This window comes from Bos javanicus, chromosome 1, assembly GCF_032452875.1.
Source record: "Bos javanicus breed banteng chromosome 1, ARS-OSU_banteng_1.0, whole genome shotgun sequence".
Taxonomy (NCBI): domain Eukaryota; kingdom Metazoa; phylum Chordata; class Mammalia; order Artiodactyla; family Bovidae; genus Bos; species Bos javanicus.
The window spans coordinates 132841541-132861579 of record NC_083868.1 but is presented as its reverse complement, the minus strand read 5'-3'; the positions used below and the strand labels follow the sequence as shown (position 1 = coordinate 132861579).

General features: G+C 39.7%; 1 protein-coding gene across 2 annotated transcripts in view; it reads left to right on the top strand.

The window, feature by feature from the left end:
• The window catches only part of PCCB (propionyl-CoA carboxylase subunit beta), a 95897-nt gene that overhangs the window by 45400 nt on the left and 30458 nt on the right, over nt 1-20039 (top strand). For both annotated transcript variants that reach the window (XM_061427707.1, XM_061427712.1), the window contains exons 9-10: nt 251-332; nt 16115-16238. In XM_061427707.1, the coding sequence (XP_061283691.1) occupies nt 251-332; nt 16115-16238 (206 nt within the window). The remainder of the gene's footprint in view (nt 1-250; nt 333-16114; nt 16239-20039) is intronic.

Below are 20039 nucleotides of genomic sequence, written 5' to 3'. Positions count from 1 at the left end.
AAGCTCGTTTTTTTCCCTCTAAATGAAAATGGGAAGATCTTCTGGGTTAATATCAAGCTCAGGTTCATTTTAATGTGGTGGTAGCATAGGAATGTATCTTTGGGGACTGCTTTGCAAGCCCAGCAGAGACAAAATCAGTCCAGCCCCTACACACTCTGTCTCCCCCGTTTCCCTCTCCTATCCCCCACCACCCACAGAAGGCAACCGGCTCTTCCATGTTGATTAAATCTACTTCTCTTTCTACCCAAAGTGACCGTCTGGTTCCTGAGCTTGACACAATTGTCCCTTTGGAATCTACCAAAGCCTACAACATGGTGGACATCATACATGCTGTGAGTCCCACATCTGTTTGTCTGTCTGCTGGCTTGGCAGTGTGCATGTCCTGGTGCTTTGGCTCAGTGAGGAAGTGCAGGACCCACACGCCTTCAGAGCAGGCACCACAGGCAGGGCATGGGGTGGCGCAGAGCCAGGGCACTGAGGAACATGTTGTGGGAAGAGTCAGCGGGTGTGGCCACCCTACTGGCTTAGATGGACCTGAGGGAGGGGCAGCACTTGGGCCAGCAGAGCCCAGAGGTCCTGAGCTGGCACTCTGTGGGGCCATGTGTCCAGAGCCTGGAGCTGAGGTGGGTTGACTCTTCACACACTTCTGTTTGGGGTCTCATGCTCAGAGGGTGTTTTGTTTCTCTAGAGAAAGGAGAGTTCACGAGGCATCCTGTGACATAGTTGAGGGACATGTTTGTAGGTCTGAGGAGCACAGGAGTCCTTTGTACCTTTTTCTTGGTGTAGTGGGTTCCTGGCTCATTAAGTGAAGAGGACAGTGTTGGAGTGAACTGGAGGCGCCTGTCCATGGCCATTGTCTCCCTCCTTTCTGTGTGCTTCCCTGTGTGCTCTGAGCTCTCAGCTCTTCTTGCTTAATTCAGCCCAGGTGGCTCTGTGGGGACAGCCTCTCCCAAGGCCCTGGCTCCCCCAGGGACCTGTTCCTTCTCCCCTGTGCTCTGGGAAGCCGGCGTGAGTCAGCAGCTGATCCTTGTTGCCGGGATCATTGCCTGCTGAGCACCATGTGAGCCCTCTTCCTCCAGCATGCCCTCCTCTGACCTTGGCCTTCACTACTCTCTGCACCTCGCAGTTGTCCTGTCTGTCTCTCACTGTCTCTGTCCTTCCCTTTCTTCTGGAGCCCTCCACGCTTTCTGGAAACTTCCTTCCTGGCCCAGCTTGGACTCTGCCCTGTTCTTAGTGACACTGTGATGGACAAAACTTTACCTTGGCAACCTCACCTCCGGGTAAGACATTCAGAGAACAAAAGCATACCCAGCATGGGTAATTTTAGGTCCAAAACTACAGTGAATAAGGTAAAATGGGATCTTTGTTATCAGTGCCCCGATTCTCCTTTGATCCTATGGAGCACCATCCCTGGTTCAAGGCTGCAGTCATCTGCCCATCCACCCGTGTTGCTAGCCTGCTGGGGGGAAGCCCTGGAGCCTTGCTCCAGCCTGAGCTGGGCCCTCGGTGTGCCTCTCTGGCCCCTGGCTTGAATATGTGCTGTGAACCTCCCCTCAGCCCCTGGTCTTATCTTCTTCACTCTTCCTGATCCAAACCCTAACTTTCATGTCTACTCTGCACTCGGATCACATGACACTGGCATTTCCTTTATGGAGAAAATTAAGAGCATCAGGTTCCTCGAGCCCCATAGGTTCCATTTCTCCCCTCCACCATCCCTTCCCAACCCCCTACATCGTATCTCCCCAGGCTCAGGAAATGAGGTGCCTTCACCGGGGCTCCTTGCTTCATCCCTGTCTATCTGGCCTCTTGCTTTCTTGCCTGGTTTAACTTCTCCCTCTCATAACTCTTTCCTCTGGGCAGTCAATGTGTTTGAACATGTATGGACTTCTTGTCTGCTAAAACGTGCCCCTCTTTACCTGTATTTCTGCTTAACTGCTGTCCACAGTCTTTTCTCCCTTTTTCCTTCATCTCCTCGTGTCTCTTCTTCCTTTATTCCTCTCTGGAACCTGGCTTCTGGTTTTGTCCCTCTGTTGAATGGCAGCCCTCCTGATGACTTCTCCAATTGCTAATTCCAGGGGACCAAGAGCATTACATGGGTATAGTTACAGAGGTAACCATTATTATTATTATTATTTTTTTTAACAATTACAAGTCTTCTAAAAACAAAGCAAAGTTATGTAGAGTAGCTCAAATGCATCACATAGAGAAACAGAGAAGCCTCCCTGGTGTTCTCTTCCAGGCACTGTTTCCCCCTAAACCTCTCAGGGAAACCACCATCCTGACTTTTAATAGCATAGTTTAGTTTTTCTTGGTTTTGTATATTATAGGAATGGAGTCATGTAGTGTGTGGTCTTACCTGTCTGGCTACTTTGATTCAACATGACAATTGGAATTTGTCTGCATTGGTGCAGTGTATATTGTTGCCGTGGTTCTTCATCTTTTGTATGAACAGACCACAGTTTATCTACTGTTGATGGGCATTTGGATAATTCTGGTTTGAGGCTATTGCAAATAGTTCTGATATGATCATTCTGTTATATGATTTTGGCAAAAAAGAAAACAAAACTTTCGCGTCTCTGAGTCCATACTGAGAGTGGAAGCCCACATCACAGTCGTGCATACACGGAGCTTGAGTGAACGCTGCCCAAGTGTTCTTCCTCTTAAAAGGACACCAGTCCTTTCAGATTAGGGCCTGAATCTTTATGACCTTGTTTACTTTATCTCCTTAAAGGTCCCGTCTCCAAGTATAATCACACTGGGTGTTAGGTTTCAACATATGAATTTGGAGGGAGGGGGTACACAGTTCAGTTCATAAAGTGCCATAATAAGAATGTGCAAGTTTTCTTTCTTTTTCCATGGACTGAACAACTGAAATAGCATTGGGATTTTCTCCTCTTTAAAAATGTGGGAGAAATTGTCATAAAATTGTCAGTGCCTAATGCTTTATTATTATTTTTTTTGATGGAGGAGTGGCTTTTTGATAACTTCCTCTGCTCTTTAATGCTAATGTCTCTAAACTTTATCTTTGCTGGGGTCCCTTTTGGTAAAGTATATAAATTTTTCTCTGTGACTCTCTATTTCATCCAGATTTTTAATTTTACCTGCATAGGGTTATGTAGGGTTATATAGTCTCAGATCAGCAAAATCCGTTTCAGTAGTTTTCTCCTCTGACATTTTGTATTCTGTATTTTCTTGATAGTTACCTAGTAGTTGAAATATTTTATTAAGGTATTTTGAAGGGTCAACTTTCAGAGTTTTTTCTTTTTTAAGGCTGTTTTTTTGCTTTTATATTAACTCCTTTTCTCCTTTCATTTAATCATTTTTTCCCCTTCTCAGATTTTTGAACCAGAAGTCTAATATATATTTTCTTTAATTTTGATAAAATCACATAAAACTGCAGGGAAGGTTAGGAAATAGGGCCATTTGGCCGTCGTTTCTGTTACAGTGGTAGAAATGGAAGCTGGATTTTTGGTGGATACTTAGGAGTCTCTGCTACACTCTCTTAATCCTTTTAAAATAAAAGTAAGTAATATGAACAAAGGAGAAAACAGTATAGAAACATGCAAGGTGAAATGCAAATTTTTTCTCTCCTTATCAGTCTTTCTCAGAGGTAACTACTATTAAGTTTCTTGTGTATCTTTTCAGAAAACAAATTATATGACAAATATGTGTCAATATATTTACTTTTAACTGAAAAAAATTATTACAGACACTTGCATACCTTGCTGGTTTTCACTTTCTTTCCCAATCATGGCATACAAATTTACCTTATTCATTGTGATGAATGTATATTATTCCATTGTATGGATGGAACGTTATTTAAGCATCACTGTACTGATAGTTTAATCTTTTGTAGTTTTTGCTTTTACAGTAGTGATGCAGAAAACATCTTTGTGTATCAGTATGCTTTTGTGACTGTATCCATTGGATCAGAATGGCTATTTGGCCAGTAATGGAATTTGGCCAGAGAACAAAAGTCTTAAAATTTTTTTTTTTTTTTTTTTAAGAAAAAAAGGTGGTGGGGAAGGTGGTATTTCTGGGTAGTCATGGTCTTCTAAATCCAAAACTGTACACATCCTTGAAAAACTGTATGTAGGTCAATAAGAAGAAAAAAAAAAACTTACCAACTCCATGCATTTATTGTAACTGGAAGACAGGAAACCATAAACTTACTATAAAAATGAGTGGAACAATAAATACCACTTTCTAGTTGGACTATTTCTTGAGTTTTGGCTATAAGTCTCTGTGGAGAGCTAGAAAAAGTGTCGAGATGTTGCTCAGAAGAAAGAGAAGGGTATTTAGAAGAAACCACTCAGAGAGAAAGTTCACTGTAAGAGTGAAAATATTGGAAAAGAGTCCTGTTAGTTTAGAAGAGTTAGTTCAGAGGGGAAATTTAAACATGTACAAGAATCAAGAAGACAGTCATAGAAGGGTATTTCTTCTTGGGAAGAAAAGATTTAAAGGAAGAGAGAGGCACCTTTCAGTTCAGTTCAGTCGCTCAGTCATGTCCGACTCTTTGCGACCCCATGAACAGCAGCACGCCAGGCCTCCCTGTCCATCACCAACTCCCTGAGTTCACTCAAACTCATGTTCATTGAGTCAGTGATGCCATCCAACCATCTCATCCTCTGTTGTCCCCTTCTCCTCCTCCCTCAATCTTTCCCAGCATGAGGGTCTTTTCAAATGAGTCAGCTCTTCGCATCAGGTGGCCAAAGTATCAGAGTTTCAGCTTCAACATCAGTCCTTCCAGTGAACACCCAGGACTGATCTCCTTTAGGATGGACTGGTTGGATCTCCTTGCAGCCCAAGAGACTCTCAGGAGTCTTCTCCAACACCACAGTTCAAAAGCATCAATTCTTCAGCACTCAGCTTTCTTTATAGTCCAACTCTCACATCCATACATGACTACTGGAAAAACCATAGCCTTGACTAGACAGACCTTTGTTGACAAAGTAATGTCTCTGCTTTTTAATATGCTGTTTGCTGCTGCTACTGCTGCTGCTGCTGCTAAGTCGCTTCAGTTGTGTCCGACTCTGTGCGACCCCATAGATGTCAGCCCACCAGGCTCCCCATCCCTGGGATTCTCCGGGCAACAACACTGGAGTGGGTTGCCATTTCCTTCTCCAATGCATGAAAGTGAAAAGTGAAAGTGAAGTTGCTCAGTTGTGTCCGACTCCTAGCGACCCTATGGACTGCAGCCTACCAGGCTCCTCTGTTCATGGGATTTTCCAGGCAAGAGTACTGGAGTGGGTTTCCATTGCCTTCTCCAATATGCTGTCTAGGTTGGTTATAACTTTCCTTCCAAGGAGTAAGCATCTTTTAATTTCATGGCTACAATCACCATCTGCAGTGATTTTGGAGCCCTCCAAAATAAAGTCAGCCACTGTTTCCCCATCTGTTTCCCATGAAGTGATGAAACTGGATGCCATGATCTTAGTTTTCTGAATGTTGAACTTTAAGCCAACTTTTTCATTCTCCTCTTTCACTTTCATCAAGAGGCTCCTTAGTTCTTCTTCACTTTCTGCCATAAGGGTGGTGTCATCTGCATATCTGAGGTTATTGAGGCACCTTTGGAAATTATGAAATGAGGGAAGAATAAAGAAAGAGATAAATTTATGTGTTTGCAAGATAAAAACAAAAATTTGAAGGTCGTCATACCCCTTTCCCTAGCACTCTAATATCAAGACACCCATTAACTAAATAACACTTTGTTATACTGACAGAAGAGGGTGCTCTTGAACTGGGAAACTTGTTCACCATCAAAACTGCCAACCTGTTCATTCAGATACAAGTAGTTTATCTATATAAAGCTACTAAAATTAGAAAACCAAAAATGAAAGTGAAAAACCTCAACAAAACTCCTTTCAGAGTAAGAGTTCATTCAGCAGATGATCACCCTGCAGTTGTGTTCAGTAGCCTCAAATCATTTGAATTGTGAAAAATCAGAAACGAATAACGGAATAGACATAAAATAGGAAGAAGTAAAAGTTAGTGGTGACTGAATTAAAATGTGAGGAACAAAATCACATATCAGAAATGAAGACAATTATAAAGTGCTCTAGGGAGAAAATTTGAATGAAATTTAATAAGGAATGTTGAAGAAAGGGGGAAGACAACCAAGAATATAAAGAGAAAGGTAGAAAAAAAAATCAGAAAACAAGTGATTAAAGTGGCAAAGAAGACTGAACATACATATAACTGGAGGGTCTGACGAAGGACAAACAGGACTAGAATTGATGTGTAAAACTGTAATCCAAGAAAGCATTCCAGAAATAAGACCCAGAGCCAAACTCCCACTGAGTATATGGGAAAATTAACCAAGAATGATGAAACTAGTTAATATCCACATATAACCATTAGATTAAAAAAATCCTCAGATCAGTCATGACTGAGCACATAATGCATGTACAAACAGGACTTTGAGGCAAAAAGATGAAAACTTACAAGGTTAGAAGGACTAGAGTAGCAGCAGATTTCTCAAAGCAACAAGAAAGCAAGACAACAATAGAAAAACACTTCTGGAGACTGCAGGAAAGAGTATGGGACTGAGGATTTTGTCTGGCCAAGCTGATGTTCATGTATGAAGGCTAGAGAAAACTAGTTTTAAATAGGTAAAACAGAGGGAATTCTGTATTCCCAGGTGTTTCTTGAAGCTACCAGAGGATGAGATTCATCCAACCAAGAGATAACTGGAGAAATTTTAGCAAAGGGATTGATGGTACTTATTTAATTATAAGGCTAAAACTGGGTTGGGAATGAGTGTTTCAATTGGAGAAAAAATGCCACTGAAAGATGAAAGAGAAGGATGAGGGAAAGAGTATAACAATAAGTTCACTGATAGTTGTGGCTCAGCAGATTTTAAAAGTAGACAGCTCAGTTAATAAAGATATTAAATGGGGAAACAGACTGAAGGCAATAAAAAGGTATAATTGCAGTGGCAACCACTAGATCAAAAATATACATCTTTTAAAATAACAACATAAAACATATCATTTAGAATGGCAAATACAACATAATAAACAGAATAATTATAAGAATAAAAATCTGAAATACCAATAAATACGAATGGCTTAACTTATTAAATTCATCTCATTTATTAAAAGAAAAAGATGTTCAATATACCTCATAAAGTAAAACCATCTGTATGTGATGTACAGGAGACAAAGTGATTCTGAAAAGTTAAACATAAGGGATGCACAAAGGTATGTCAGGAGAACAGAAATAGCAAGTATGTGTGGGCCTAATATTGGATGATGTAAAATTCAAATATTTACTGTGACAAGGAAAGACATTTTCAAATGTTAAAAGCCACAGTCCACAACAATGATAGAAAGATCTATTCCCTAAATGATACAACTGCCATCTTTGAAAATGAAAAGCTATAGGATATTTAAGTAGACATAGGTAGAAACAACTAAACACACCATAATTAGCACAATGTACATGAAATAGACAGAAAAATTAATATATGGAAGATCTAAGTAACATCACAGATAGATATTATGAATGTATTTCAGACTTTACAGCCTGGTAAAAGGCAACGAGGAGAAGGCAATGGCAACCCACTCCAACACTCTTGCCTGGAAAATCTCACGGACGGAGGAGCCTGGTAGGCTGCAGTCCATGGGGTCGCTAAGAGTCAGACACGACTGAAGTGACTTAGCAGCAGCAGCAGCAGCAAAAGGCAATGAATCTTATACTCAAGTGCGTGTGGAACATTTACAAAAGTTGATCACATATTTGGTCAGAAAGAAAGCATCCTAGCAGCCCATAAAGCAAAAATATTATAAACAACATTGATCAAAACTAGAAATTTATAGCTATAACAATAAATATACTCATTTGAAAATAATTTTTCTGTTAATTCTTGGATAAAAGGAGAAAATATAAGCCAAAATGACAGAATTATAAGGTGGTGCTAGTGATAAAGAACCCACCTGCAAGTGTAGGTAGATGTAAAAGATGTGGGTTTGAGTCCTGGGTCAAGAAGATCCCCTGGAGGAGGGGATGGCAACCCACTCCAGTGTTCTTGCCTGGAGAACCCCATGGATAGAGGAGCCTGGTGGGCTATAGTCCACATGGTCTCAAAGAGTTGGACATGACTGAAGCAATTTAACTTGCACACATGACAGAATTATAAGAGAATCAAGATAAAAAAAAAACCACTTCATATCAATATCTACAGAATACTCTCTGTGAGAGGAGGAAAATGTATAGCCTTCAATGCTTAGTAAAAAATGAAAGAAGGAAAAGAAACTAAATTCTGTACTCAAAAAGCTGGGGAAAAATAAAATATTCTAAAGAATTCTAAGAATTTAATAATAAAGCAGAAATTTTATGATTTAGGATATAGAAAAACAACTGTAGCTAATGGAATAGAATAACTACTAGACAAGTTAAAAAGACAAGTAAAAAGTGCAAAGGTAGAAATAGAGATCAATGAAACAAAATAGAAACCCCAGAGATAAATCCATGCACCTATGGACACCTTATCTTTGACAAAGGAGGCAAGAATATACAATGGAGAAAAGACAATCTTTTAAGTGGTTCTGGGAAAACTGGTCAACCACTTGTAAAAGAATGAAACTAGAACACTTTGTAACACCATACACAAAAATAAACTCAAAATGGATTAAAGATCTAAATGTAAGACCAGAAACTATAAAACTCCTAGAGGAAAACACAGGCAAATCATAGCAGGTGTAAATCATAGCAGGATCCTCTCTGATGTAAATCATAGCAGGATGTAAATCATAGTAGGATCCTCTATGACCCACTTCCCAGAGTAATGGAAATAAAAGCAAAATTAAACAAATGGGATCTAATTAAACTTAAAACCTTTCGCACAACAAAGGAAACTGTAAGCAACGTGAAAAAACAGACTTCACAATGGGAAAGCAACTGACAAAGAATTAATCTCAAAAATATATAAGCTGCTCATGCAACTCAATTCCAGAAAAGTTAAATGACCCAATCAAAAAATGAGCCAAAGAACTAAACAGACATTTCTCCAAAGAAGACATACAGATGGCTAACAAACACATGAAAAGATGCTCAACATCACTCAATATCAGAGAAATGCAAATCAGAACTACAATGAGGTACCATCTCATGCTGGTCAGAATGGCTGCTGTCATAAACTCTACAAACAAAAAATGCTGGAGAGGGTGCAGAGAAAAGGGAACCCTCTTACACTTTTGGTGGGAATGCAAACTAGTACAGCCACTATGGAGAACAGTAGAGATTCCTTAAAAAACTGGACATAGAACTGCCATATGACTGGGCATACGTGCTGAGGAAACAAGAAATGAAAGAGACATGTGTACCCCAGTGTTCATCGCAGCACTGTTTAAAATAGCCAGGACATGGAAGCAACCTAGATGTCGATCGACAGACAAATGGATAAGAAAGCTGTGGTACATATACACAATGGAATATTACTCAGCCATTAAAAAGAATGCATTTGAATCAGTTCTAATGAAGTGGATGAAACTGGAGCCTATTATACAGAGTGAAGTAAGTCAGAAAGAAAAACACCAATACAGTATATTAATGTATATATGTGGAATTTAGAAAGATGGTAACAATAACCCTATATGCGAGACAGCAAAAGAGACACAGATGTAAAGAACAGTCTTTTGGACTCTCTTGGGAGAAGGCAAGGGTGGGATGATTTGAGAGAATAGCATTGAAACATTTATATTACCATATGTGAAATAGATTGCCAGTCCAGGTACGATGCATGAGACAGGGCACTCAGGGCCGGTGCACTGGGATAACCCTGAGGGATGGCATGGGGAAGGAGGTGGGAGGGGGGCGTTCAGGATTGGGGGACACATGTACACCCATGGCTGATTCATGTCAATGTATGGCAGAAACCACCTCAATATTGTAAAGTAATTAGCCTCCAATTAAATAAATTAATTAAAAAACAAAAAAGTGCAAAGGAAATATAAGAAATTTCAAAATCACAAGAGGTGAGATGAACTGGACATTTTATTTGGAAAATACATTTACCAAAAACTGACCCTCTTAGACATAGAAAGCCTAAGTAGACCCAATTACATAGTAGTTGTTTCATAAAAATAGCAGCAGGCCTAGATAGTTTCATGTGGGAATTCTATGAAACTTTCAAAGACTAAAGAGTGACAATGCTACATAAATTGTTTCAGAGACTAGACATTAAACACACACATACACACACCCTTTACAAATTCTTTTCATGAAGCCAGTATGGCATTGATACTTGAATCTGATGTAGAGTAGAAAAACATTTCAGATTGGCATTACTTACCATCACTTGGCAAGAATACCAAATAAATTAACAGATTCCAACACTGTGTTAATATATACCTTAAGGAAGTAGGATTTATTGGAATGCAAGGTTGGTTATATGGAAAATCTGTGCTATACTCTGTTAAAAGATGGAAGAAAGATCATGTAGTTGTTTTCATAGATGCTGAGAAAAGCTTTTAAGAAAGTTCAACACCTAATACACACAAGAGACTAGGAATTGATGAACATTTAACATGATAGACTTTAATATATACTTCTTCAAAACCAAGCATCTTACTTGATATGGAAATACACTAAGATCTGGGATGCTGTCCATCTTCACTATTATTTAACATTGTACTGGAGGTATCAGCCAATGCAATTCGGCAAGAAAGTCAACTAGAGGCAAAAAGCTTTGGAAAGTTTAACCTATGCTTGTGGAGGACATAATATGCTAAAGATCCTAGAGGATGTGTGATAAATAGAATAAATAGGGAACAGGATATAAAATTAACCTAGGAATAGTGTTCATATACACAAACAATAATCAATTGTATATGGTAGTGTAAAAACTCCTTTTACATAGCAGTAAAGATAGAACTGGACATGGAACAACAGACTCCTTTTCAAAACTGGAAAAGGTGTAGGTCAGGGCTATATATTGTGACCTTGCTTATTTAACTTTTATGCAGAGTACATCATGCAAACTGCTGGGCTGGATGAATCACAAGCTGGAATCAAGATTGCTGAGAAAAATATCAACAATCTAGATATGTAGATGATACCACTTTAATAGCAGAAAGAGAAGAGGAACTAAAGAGCCTCTTGATGAATGTGAAAGAGGAGAGTGAAAAAACTGGCTTAAAACTTAACATTTAAAAAACTAAGATCATGGAATCCGGTCCCATCAGTTCATGGCAAATAGATGGTGAAAAAGTGGAAACAGTTGCCGGCTTTATTTTTTGGGGCTCCAAAATCAATGTGGACAGTGACTACAGCCATGAAATTAAAAGATACTCGCTTCTTGGAAGAAAAGCAATGACAAACCTAGGCAGTGTATTAAAAAGCAGAGACATTGCTTTGCCAACAAAGGTCCATCTAGTTAAAGTTATGGTTTTTCCAGTATTCATGTACGGATATGAGAGTTGGACCTAAAGAAAGCTGAGCACCGAAGAATCAATGCTTTTGAATTGTGGTGTTGCAGAAGAGTCTTGAGAGTCTCTTAGACAGAAGGGAGATCAAGCCAGTTAATCCTAAAGGAAATCAACCCTGAATATTCACTGGAAGGACTGATAGTGAAGCTGAAGATCTAGTACTTTGGCTACTTGATGCAAGGAGCAGACTCATTGGAAAAGACCCTGATGCTGGGAAAGATTGAGGGCAGGAGGAGAAGGGAGCCACAGAGGATGAGATGGTTGGATGGCATCACTGACTCAGTGGGCATGAGTTTGAGCAAACTCTGGGAGATAGTGAAGGACAGGGAAGCCTAGAGGCTGCAGTTCATGAAGTTGCAAAGAGTTGGACACAACTTAGCAACTGAACAACAACAAAGATAAAATATTTAGTAACATGAATACAGGCTTAAACAAATGCAGACATCCCTTGATCTTGGATATTGAGTTAATATAAAAATGTTAAAAGAGAAACTATGGCCATATCCTTTATTAAAGCATGCTATAGTTAAAACAGTATAGTCTTGACACATAAATAGTGGAATAGAAAAGAAAAACTAGAAGTTGATTCAAGTACATACAGAGTTCAGGCACATCTGATAAAGCTATTATGTCAAATTCTCAGGGCAAGATTAGCTTTTTAATGGTGCTAAAGAATTTGCTGGCAGATCAGTGGTTAGGACTCTACTCTCTCACTGCTGAGGGCCTGCATTCAGAAAAAGAAAATGGCCCTCCCCCAAAAAATAATGGTGCTAGGTGACTGGATAGCTGGTTGCATGCTCAGTCCCTAAGGTGTATTCTACTCTTGCAACCGTGTGTACTGTAGCCCGCCAAGTTCCTCTGTTCATAGGATTTCCCAGGCAAGAATACTGGAGTGTGTTGCCATTTCCTTCTCCAGGGAATCTTCCTGACCCAGGGATCAAACTTGCGTCTCTGCATTGGCAGGTGGATTCTTTACCGCTGAACCACAAGGCAAGCCCAGATAGCTGGTTAGGAAAATATAAAATTATATTTTTAGTTCATACCATATACAAAAATAAACTACAAATAGATCAGAGAACTAAATATAAGTGAATTAGTACTAAAAGAAATCGTGGATCAATTTCTCTAGGAGAAGATAAAGGATTTTGAACTGATTTAAAATGCAGTTTAAGTTAAAAAATTGATAAATTTGACTGTGTAAACATTTAAAAATTGCACTCCACATAGTAAAAAGTACATACAGTTAAAAGACATCCAGGAATGGGACTTGCCTGGTGGTCCAGTGGCAGAGACTCCACACTCGCAGTGCAGGGGACCAGAGTTCAGTCCCTGGTCAGGAACCAGATCCCACAGTCCCAGTGCAGGGGACCAGAGTTCAGTACCTGGCCAGGGACCCAGATCCCACATGCAGGAACTGAAGAGTTTGCATGCTACAGCTGAAAGATCCTGCATGCCACAGCAAAGATCAGGATCCTGCGTGCTGCAGCTAAGAGCCAGTGCAGCCAAATAAAAACATGAATGTTAAAAAGACAACCAGGAATTCCTTAGTGGTCCATCGGTTAGAACTCTGCTTCCACTGCAGAGGGCTGGAGTTCAATCCTTGGTCAGGGAACTGAGATCCCACATGCCCTGAGGTGTGGCACAAGAGAAAAAAAAAAAGACAACCAACAATCTGGGAGAAAATATTTGTGACATATATTGCAAATAAAGGACCGAGAACTCTAAAATGTAAAGAACTGTTTAAAAAATTAAGAGAACAAAGACTAAAATTGATAAAAAGCAGGAAAAAAATCATGAATAGATAGCTCACACACACACAAAAAAGATATGAAATTGACCTTAAACATTTTAGAAAGATGTTTAAGTTTACTCATAATGCTAGAAATGCAACTTAAAATTATACTGAATTGTTTCTCCTTTGTCAAATTGGCCAAAAACTAAAAACTTGGAAATACTTTCTGTGGTAAGTCTGTGGGGAGTAGACACTCTGATATATTGCTGGTAAGGGTTATGGTAATATTTGAGGTTTTGCCCTAGCAGCCCCACCTCTAGGGATTTACCTTGAAGATACACTTCCCACCATACAAAATTATAGATGAACAAGGTTGCTACTGTTACATCATTATTTATGATTACAAAATATTCTAAGCAACTTGAATGTCAGTTTCACAATAATGTAAACAACACATAGACTATGCAGGAGTGAAAAAGAGCGAGGTAGAGCCCTCTGATGGAGAAGGCAATGGCACCCCACTCCAGTACTCTTGCCTGGAAAATCCCATGGATGGAGGAGCCTGGTGGGCTGCCGTCTGTGGGGTCGCACAGAGTCGGACACGACTGAAGCGACTTAGCAGCAGCAGCAGCAGCAGAGCCCTCTGAGCTCATGTGGAGTGATTCCCAGGATATATTAATTGAAGAAACTCAGAGTGCAAGAGGGAGTATTTCTCTGTCTAAGGTGGAAGGGGAATCAAAATGTTATAAATGTATCTACTCATTTCTGCAATACACACACAAATCATAAATCCAGAAAATGATGACATTCAAAACATGATGAGTGGAAGAGATTGGGAATGACATTTTTAAACTATGTTAATGTTTACATATTAAAAAATAAAATCAATACTGGGTGGTTAACCTTTGAAATAAAAACAAAAGAACATGAGTTTCAAGTGAATGACTTGAACACAGTATTTTGACTCTATATCTTTAGTGTAATGACAGAAATAAGGAAATGCTGAATTGAAGTTATATTTTCTGTGTGTGTGTGTATTTGGCAGTCATATGAATTCTGAAACTATTTCATTTTTATTTGCATATTGAATAAATGTTTTGAGGTTAAGGGAGTTAGATTCCACCGTAGGAGAAAGAGGTATGGAAAGGGAGGTACTAGAATGAACCCTGGAGTTGAACTAGAATGAAGTTATCAGTGTGAACTCCTGATTTTCATATTACTCACAGAAATGTGTATATGTGTATGTCTGTGGACTTCCTATCTCTTTGCTCTGGAATAGCTTCTTGGAAGTAATTATTTACCCCATCTCTCCACCGCAGGGACCTGGGCTTCTTGGAAAAATGGCTGTTTATACATTTGGGGCAGGAAAAAATTATGAGATAAACCTGAAAGTAAGGTAATTCCAGAATGTAAGGTAGTGCTCAAAGAACGATGGAGAACATCAAAAGGGCATAGAATCTATCTTGAATGAGCTCTCACTGTCAAATATGGGAACATTCGAACATAAAGTAATGTTGGTAAAGATTGTAATCCACACAATAAAATATAAATCTGTAAATTCACACTGTGGATTTTCCAGTAGTAAATGGGAAAGGCAAAGACATTTCTAACAGTAGAATGCCAAGTAATAAGTGGAGAAGGAAAATGGGGTTAGAGAAATCATTTGACGGTTATTGTGGCAGTAATTTGGGTTCCCTGGGGGCTCAGAGGTAAAGAATCTGCTTGCCAGTGCTGGAGGTGTGGGTTTAATCCCTGAGTTGGGAAGATCTCCTGGAGAAGGGAATGGTAACCCACTCCAGCAGTCTCACCTGGGAAATCCTATGGGCAGAAAAGCCTGGTGGGCTACAGTCCATGGGATTGCATAGAGTCGGACACGACTGAAGTGACTGAGCACTCATCCATGAATGTTAAGTAAACCTCCTGAGTAAAAACTTGATGAAGAATAGGATTTTTACATAAGTTCAAAATACTTCCCCACAAAATACTAATTACAAGTGGAAAAATAGTGACTTTACAGGAGAGAAACCTGGCATATCTCACCACTATTAATGGGCAAATTGACTGTGTGTGCCTTTTGATGTGATGCACTTGAGAGGGTCACTTCTGTGATATTCTGCCAAAAATGCTTAGGCTGAAATTAAACATGAACAAACATGAAACCCAAATAACCAAATAACCGACCTGTAGTCTTCAAAGATGTTATGAACATGAAAGACAAAAATAGAGGGGAAAAATTTAAAGGAAAAATTTAGGGTAAAGAGACATTACCACTAAAAGTACCAGACTTTTGTTGCTGTAAGAGGTGTTATTGGAATCACTGGCAAAATGTGAATAAGATTATATAATAGATGATAATCTATTAATATTAGCATCCTTATTTTGACAATGTCATTAAAGTTACATAGAAGACTCTCCTATTTTTAGGAGATAAGACAACTTAGGTACTTAGAGGTAAAGAAGCAGCATGTCTGTAATTCTCAAAATTCAGAAAAAAAGATTGCTTGTGTATACATACATAGTAGTAAATACATATACACACTTATATGCTTGAGAGACTAGGAGAAGAGTAAGGTAGCTAGATAGGGAGAGGGAATGATAAAGCTTATTTGGTAAAACGTTAATAACGGGGAATCTGGGTGAAGAATATTTAAATTTTTTGTACTATTCTGGAAATTGTTATGTAAGTTTGAAATTATTTCAAAATAAGGTAAAAAAATATATTAAATATGCCAAGTTAAATAGAACCTTTAAAAAGAAGGGCGCACTCACTGATTTGTCTTCCCCCAGCCGTGCACAAGGAAGAGGCACCACCCTTGCCCGCTGTCCTGCTCCCAGGGAGAACCTGTGCTGGGGAGCGGCTGTCCTGCCTGGAAACTTGCAAATATCTGACTTTCTGTAATGTGGTTATATCTTGTTTATCATTTTGAGCTCAGGAGTGAATTTATTCCTGCAGGTTGTGGATGAGCGAGAATTTTTTGAGATCATGCCCAATTATGCCAAGAACATCATTGTTGGTTTTGCAAGAATGAACGGGAGGACTGTTGGAATTGTTGGCAACCAACCTAAGGTGGCTTCAGGTAGGAGGGAAATGCTCTAGACACAGACCTAAATCGGGGTGGGGAGCGGATGGGGGCCAGGGCTGCCTGCGCTCGCAGTGCCTGTCTTCTGCCTTTTCCTCAGTCAAGGCCTTCTATGGCCAGAGAAACTCAAACAGATGTTGCAGAAGCTCCTTTCTCTCTTAATTTCTCAAAATTAACATATGCATCTGAAAATGCTTCTTTCATGCTTCTCTAGTTTTTTAAATGTTTATGGATTACTTTTTAACTTTTAAGCTCTTTGCTTCTTCAGAGGTCTGCCTTCTGTCCATCTGTTTATGCTATGACTAACTTACTGAACTGTGAGCTCCATGAGGCCAGGGGTGTTGGTGTCTTATTCATAGTTTTATTGCTAGTGCCTTCAGGGGTGCCAGGAACAGAGTTATATGTAACAAGTGAACAGCATCCTGCTGTGCACAGTTTTCTGGTGAGATGGCCACACTTGAATCCCAATCAGGTGATGGGGACTATTCCATGCTCATGCTCAGGGTGGGACTGGGGACTCTGCTTACCACTTCCCTCCTTACTCTCTTCCTTCTTAGGTTTCCTTTGCATCCCTGTGTGGGATGCATACACCTTCCCTTTTTGACCCAGTCTCATCTTTTGTTTCTGCCATGGCAATTTCTCCTTGTCTTTAGAAGAGGCTTTGTAAAAATGTGTTTTATTGTGGTACAATATATTAACATTAAATTTGCCATTTTAACCATTTTTTGTGTTAGTGAACTATGGTTAATTTACAATATTGTGTTAGTTTCAGGTGTACACCAAAGTGATTCAGTTTTTATATACGTGTGTGTGTGTGTGTGTGATATGTCAGTTCAGTTCAGTTGTTCAGTCATGTCTGACTCTTTGTGACCCCATGGACTGCAGCACACCAAGCTTCCCTGTCCATTGCGAACTCCTGGAGCTTACTCAAACTCATGTGCATCTAGTCGGTGATGCTGTCCAGCCATCTCATCCTCTGTTGTCCCCTTCTCCTCCCACCTCCAATCTTTCCCAGCATTAGGGTCTTTTCAAATGAGTCAGTTCTTCGCATCAGGTGGCCAAAGTATTGGAGTTTCAGCTTCAGCATCCGTCTTTCCAATGAATATTCAGGTCTGATTTCCTTTAGGATGGACTGGTTTGATCTCCTTGCAGTCCAAGGGACTCTCAAGAGTCTTCTCCAACACCACAGTTCAAAAGCATCAATTTTTTGACACTCAGCTTTCTTTATAGTCCAACTCTCACATCCATACATGACTACTGGAAAAATCATAGCTTTGACTAGATAGACCTTTGTTGGCAAAGTAACGTCTCTGCTTTTTAATATGTTGTTCAGATTGGTCATATTTTTTCTCCCAAGGAGCAAGCATCTTTTAATTTCATGGTTGCGATCACCATCTTCAGTGATTTTGGAGCCCAAGAAAATAGTCTGTCACTGTTTCCATTATTTCCCCATCTATTTGGCATGAAGTGATGGGACTGGATGCCATGATCTTCGTTTTCTGAGTGTTGAGCTTTAAGCCAACTTTTTCACTCTCCTATTTCACTTTCATCAAGAGGCTCTTTAGTTCTTCACTTTCTGCCATAAGGGTGGAGTCATCTGCGTTTCTGAGGTTATTGACATTTCTTCTGGCAGTCTTGATTCCAGCTTGTGCTTCATCCAGCCCAGCATTTCATATGATGTACTCTGCATATAAGTTAAATAAGCAGGGTGACAATATACAGCCTTGACGTACTCCTTTTCCTATTTGGAACCAGTTTGTTGTTCCATGTCCAGTTCTCACTGTTGCTTCTTGACCTGCATACAGATTTCTCAAGAGGCAAGTCAGGTGGTCTGGTATTCCCATTTCTTGAAGAACTTTCCACAGTTTGTTGTGATCTACACAGTCTAAGGCTTTGGGGTAGTCAGTAAAGCAGAAATAGATGTTTTTCTGGAACTCTCTTGCTTTTTCCATAATCTAGCAGATGTTGGCAATTTGATCTCTGGTTCCTCTGCCTTTTCTAAATCCAGCTGGAACATTTGGAAGTTCATGGTTCACATACTGTTGAAGACTGGGTTGGAGAATTTTGAGCATTACTTTGCTAGCGTGTGAGGTGAGTGCAATTGTGTGGTAGTTTGAACATTCTTTGCATTGCCTTTCTTTGGGATTGGAATGAAAACTGACCTTTTCCAGTCCTGTGGCCACTGCTGAGTTTTCCAAATTTGGTGACATATTGAGTGCAAGACTTTCACGGCATCATCTTTTAGGATTTGAAATAGCTCAACTGGAATTCCATCACCTCCACTATCTTTGTTCATAGTAATACTTCCTAAGGCTCATTTCAGTTCACATTCCAGGATGCCTGGCTCTAGGTGAGTGATCGTACCATCATGATTATCTGGGTCATGAAGATCTTTTTGTATAGTTCTTCTGTGTATTCTTGCCACCTCTTCTTGATATCTTCTGCTTCTGTTAGGTCTATACCATTTTTGTCCTTTATTGAGCCCATCTTTGCATGAAATGTTCCCTTGGTATCTCTAGTTTTCTTGAAGAGATCTCTAGTCTTTCCCATTCTGTTGTTTTCCTCTATTTCTTTGCATTGATCACTGAAGAAGGCTTTCTTGTCTCTCCTTCCTGTTCTTTGAAACTGTGCATTCAAGTGGGTATGTCTTTCCTTTTCTCCTTTGCCTTTCATTTCTCTTTTTTTCTCAGCTGTTTGTAAGGCCTCCTCAAACAACCATTTTGCCTTTTTGCATTTCTTTTTCTTGGGGATGGTCTTGATTGCTACCTCTTGTACCATGTCACGAACCTCTGTCCATAGTTCTTCAGGACTCTGTCTATCAGATCTAATCCCTTGAATCTATTGTCACTTCCACTGTATAATCATAAGGGATTTGATTTAGGTCATACCTGAATGGTCTAGTGATTTTCCCTACTTTCTTCAATTTAAGTCTGAATGGCAATAACAGTTCATGATGTGAGACAGTCAGCTCCTGGTCTTGTTTTTGCTGACTGTATAGAGCTTCTCCATCTTTGGCTGCAAAGAATATAATCAGTCTGATTTCGGTATTGACTATCCAGTGATGTCTAGATAGTTATAGGTTATTATAAGATATTGAATGTAATTCTTTGTGCTGTACAGTAAATTCTTGTTCTTTATCTTTTTTATATATGACAGGGCATGTGTACACTTGTTCTTTAGTCACTAGATTGTGTCTGTCTCTTTTGACAGACAATGACCCTGTAGACTGTATCCCTCCAGGCTTCTCTGTCCATGGAATTTCCCAGGCAAGAATACTGGAGTGGGCTGCCATTTCCTTTTCCAGGGGATTTTCGAAACCCAGGGACTGAACCTGCATCCTGTGCATTGGCAGGCAAATTCTTTGCTACTGAGCCACCAGGGAAGCCTTATACTACATTTTATTTAATCATTCTTCTGTTGATGGACACTTGGGTTGTTTTTACCTTTTCAGTATTGTGAATAATGTCACAGTGAGCCCTGGCATTTTAAGTATTTGTTTGAAACCCCATTTTCAGTTCTTTGCATATATACCTATATTTTTACATGTAGTATGAGTTAGGGGTTCACTTTATTCTTTTTTTAAAAAATTAATTTATTGATTTTAATTGGAGGCTAATTACAGTATTGTGGTGGTTTCTGCCATACATAGACATGAATTAGCCACGGGTGCACATGTGTTTCCCATCCAGATCCCCCTTCCCACCTCCCTCCCCATCCCATCCTCCAGGGTCATCCCAGTGCACCAGCCCTGAGCACCCAGTGTCATGCATCAAACATGGACCGGGATCCACTTTACAT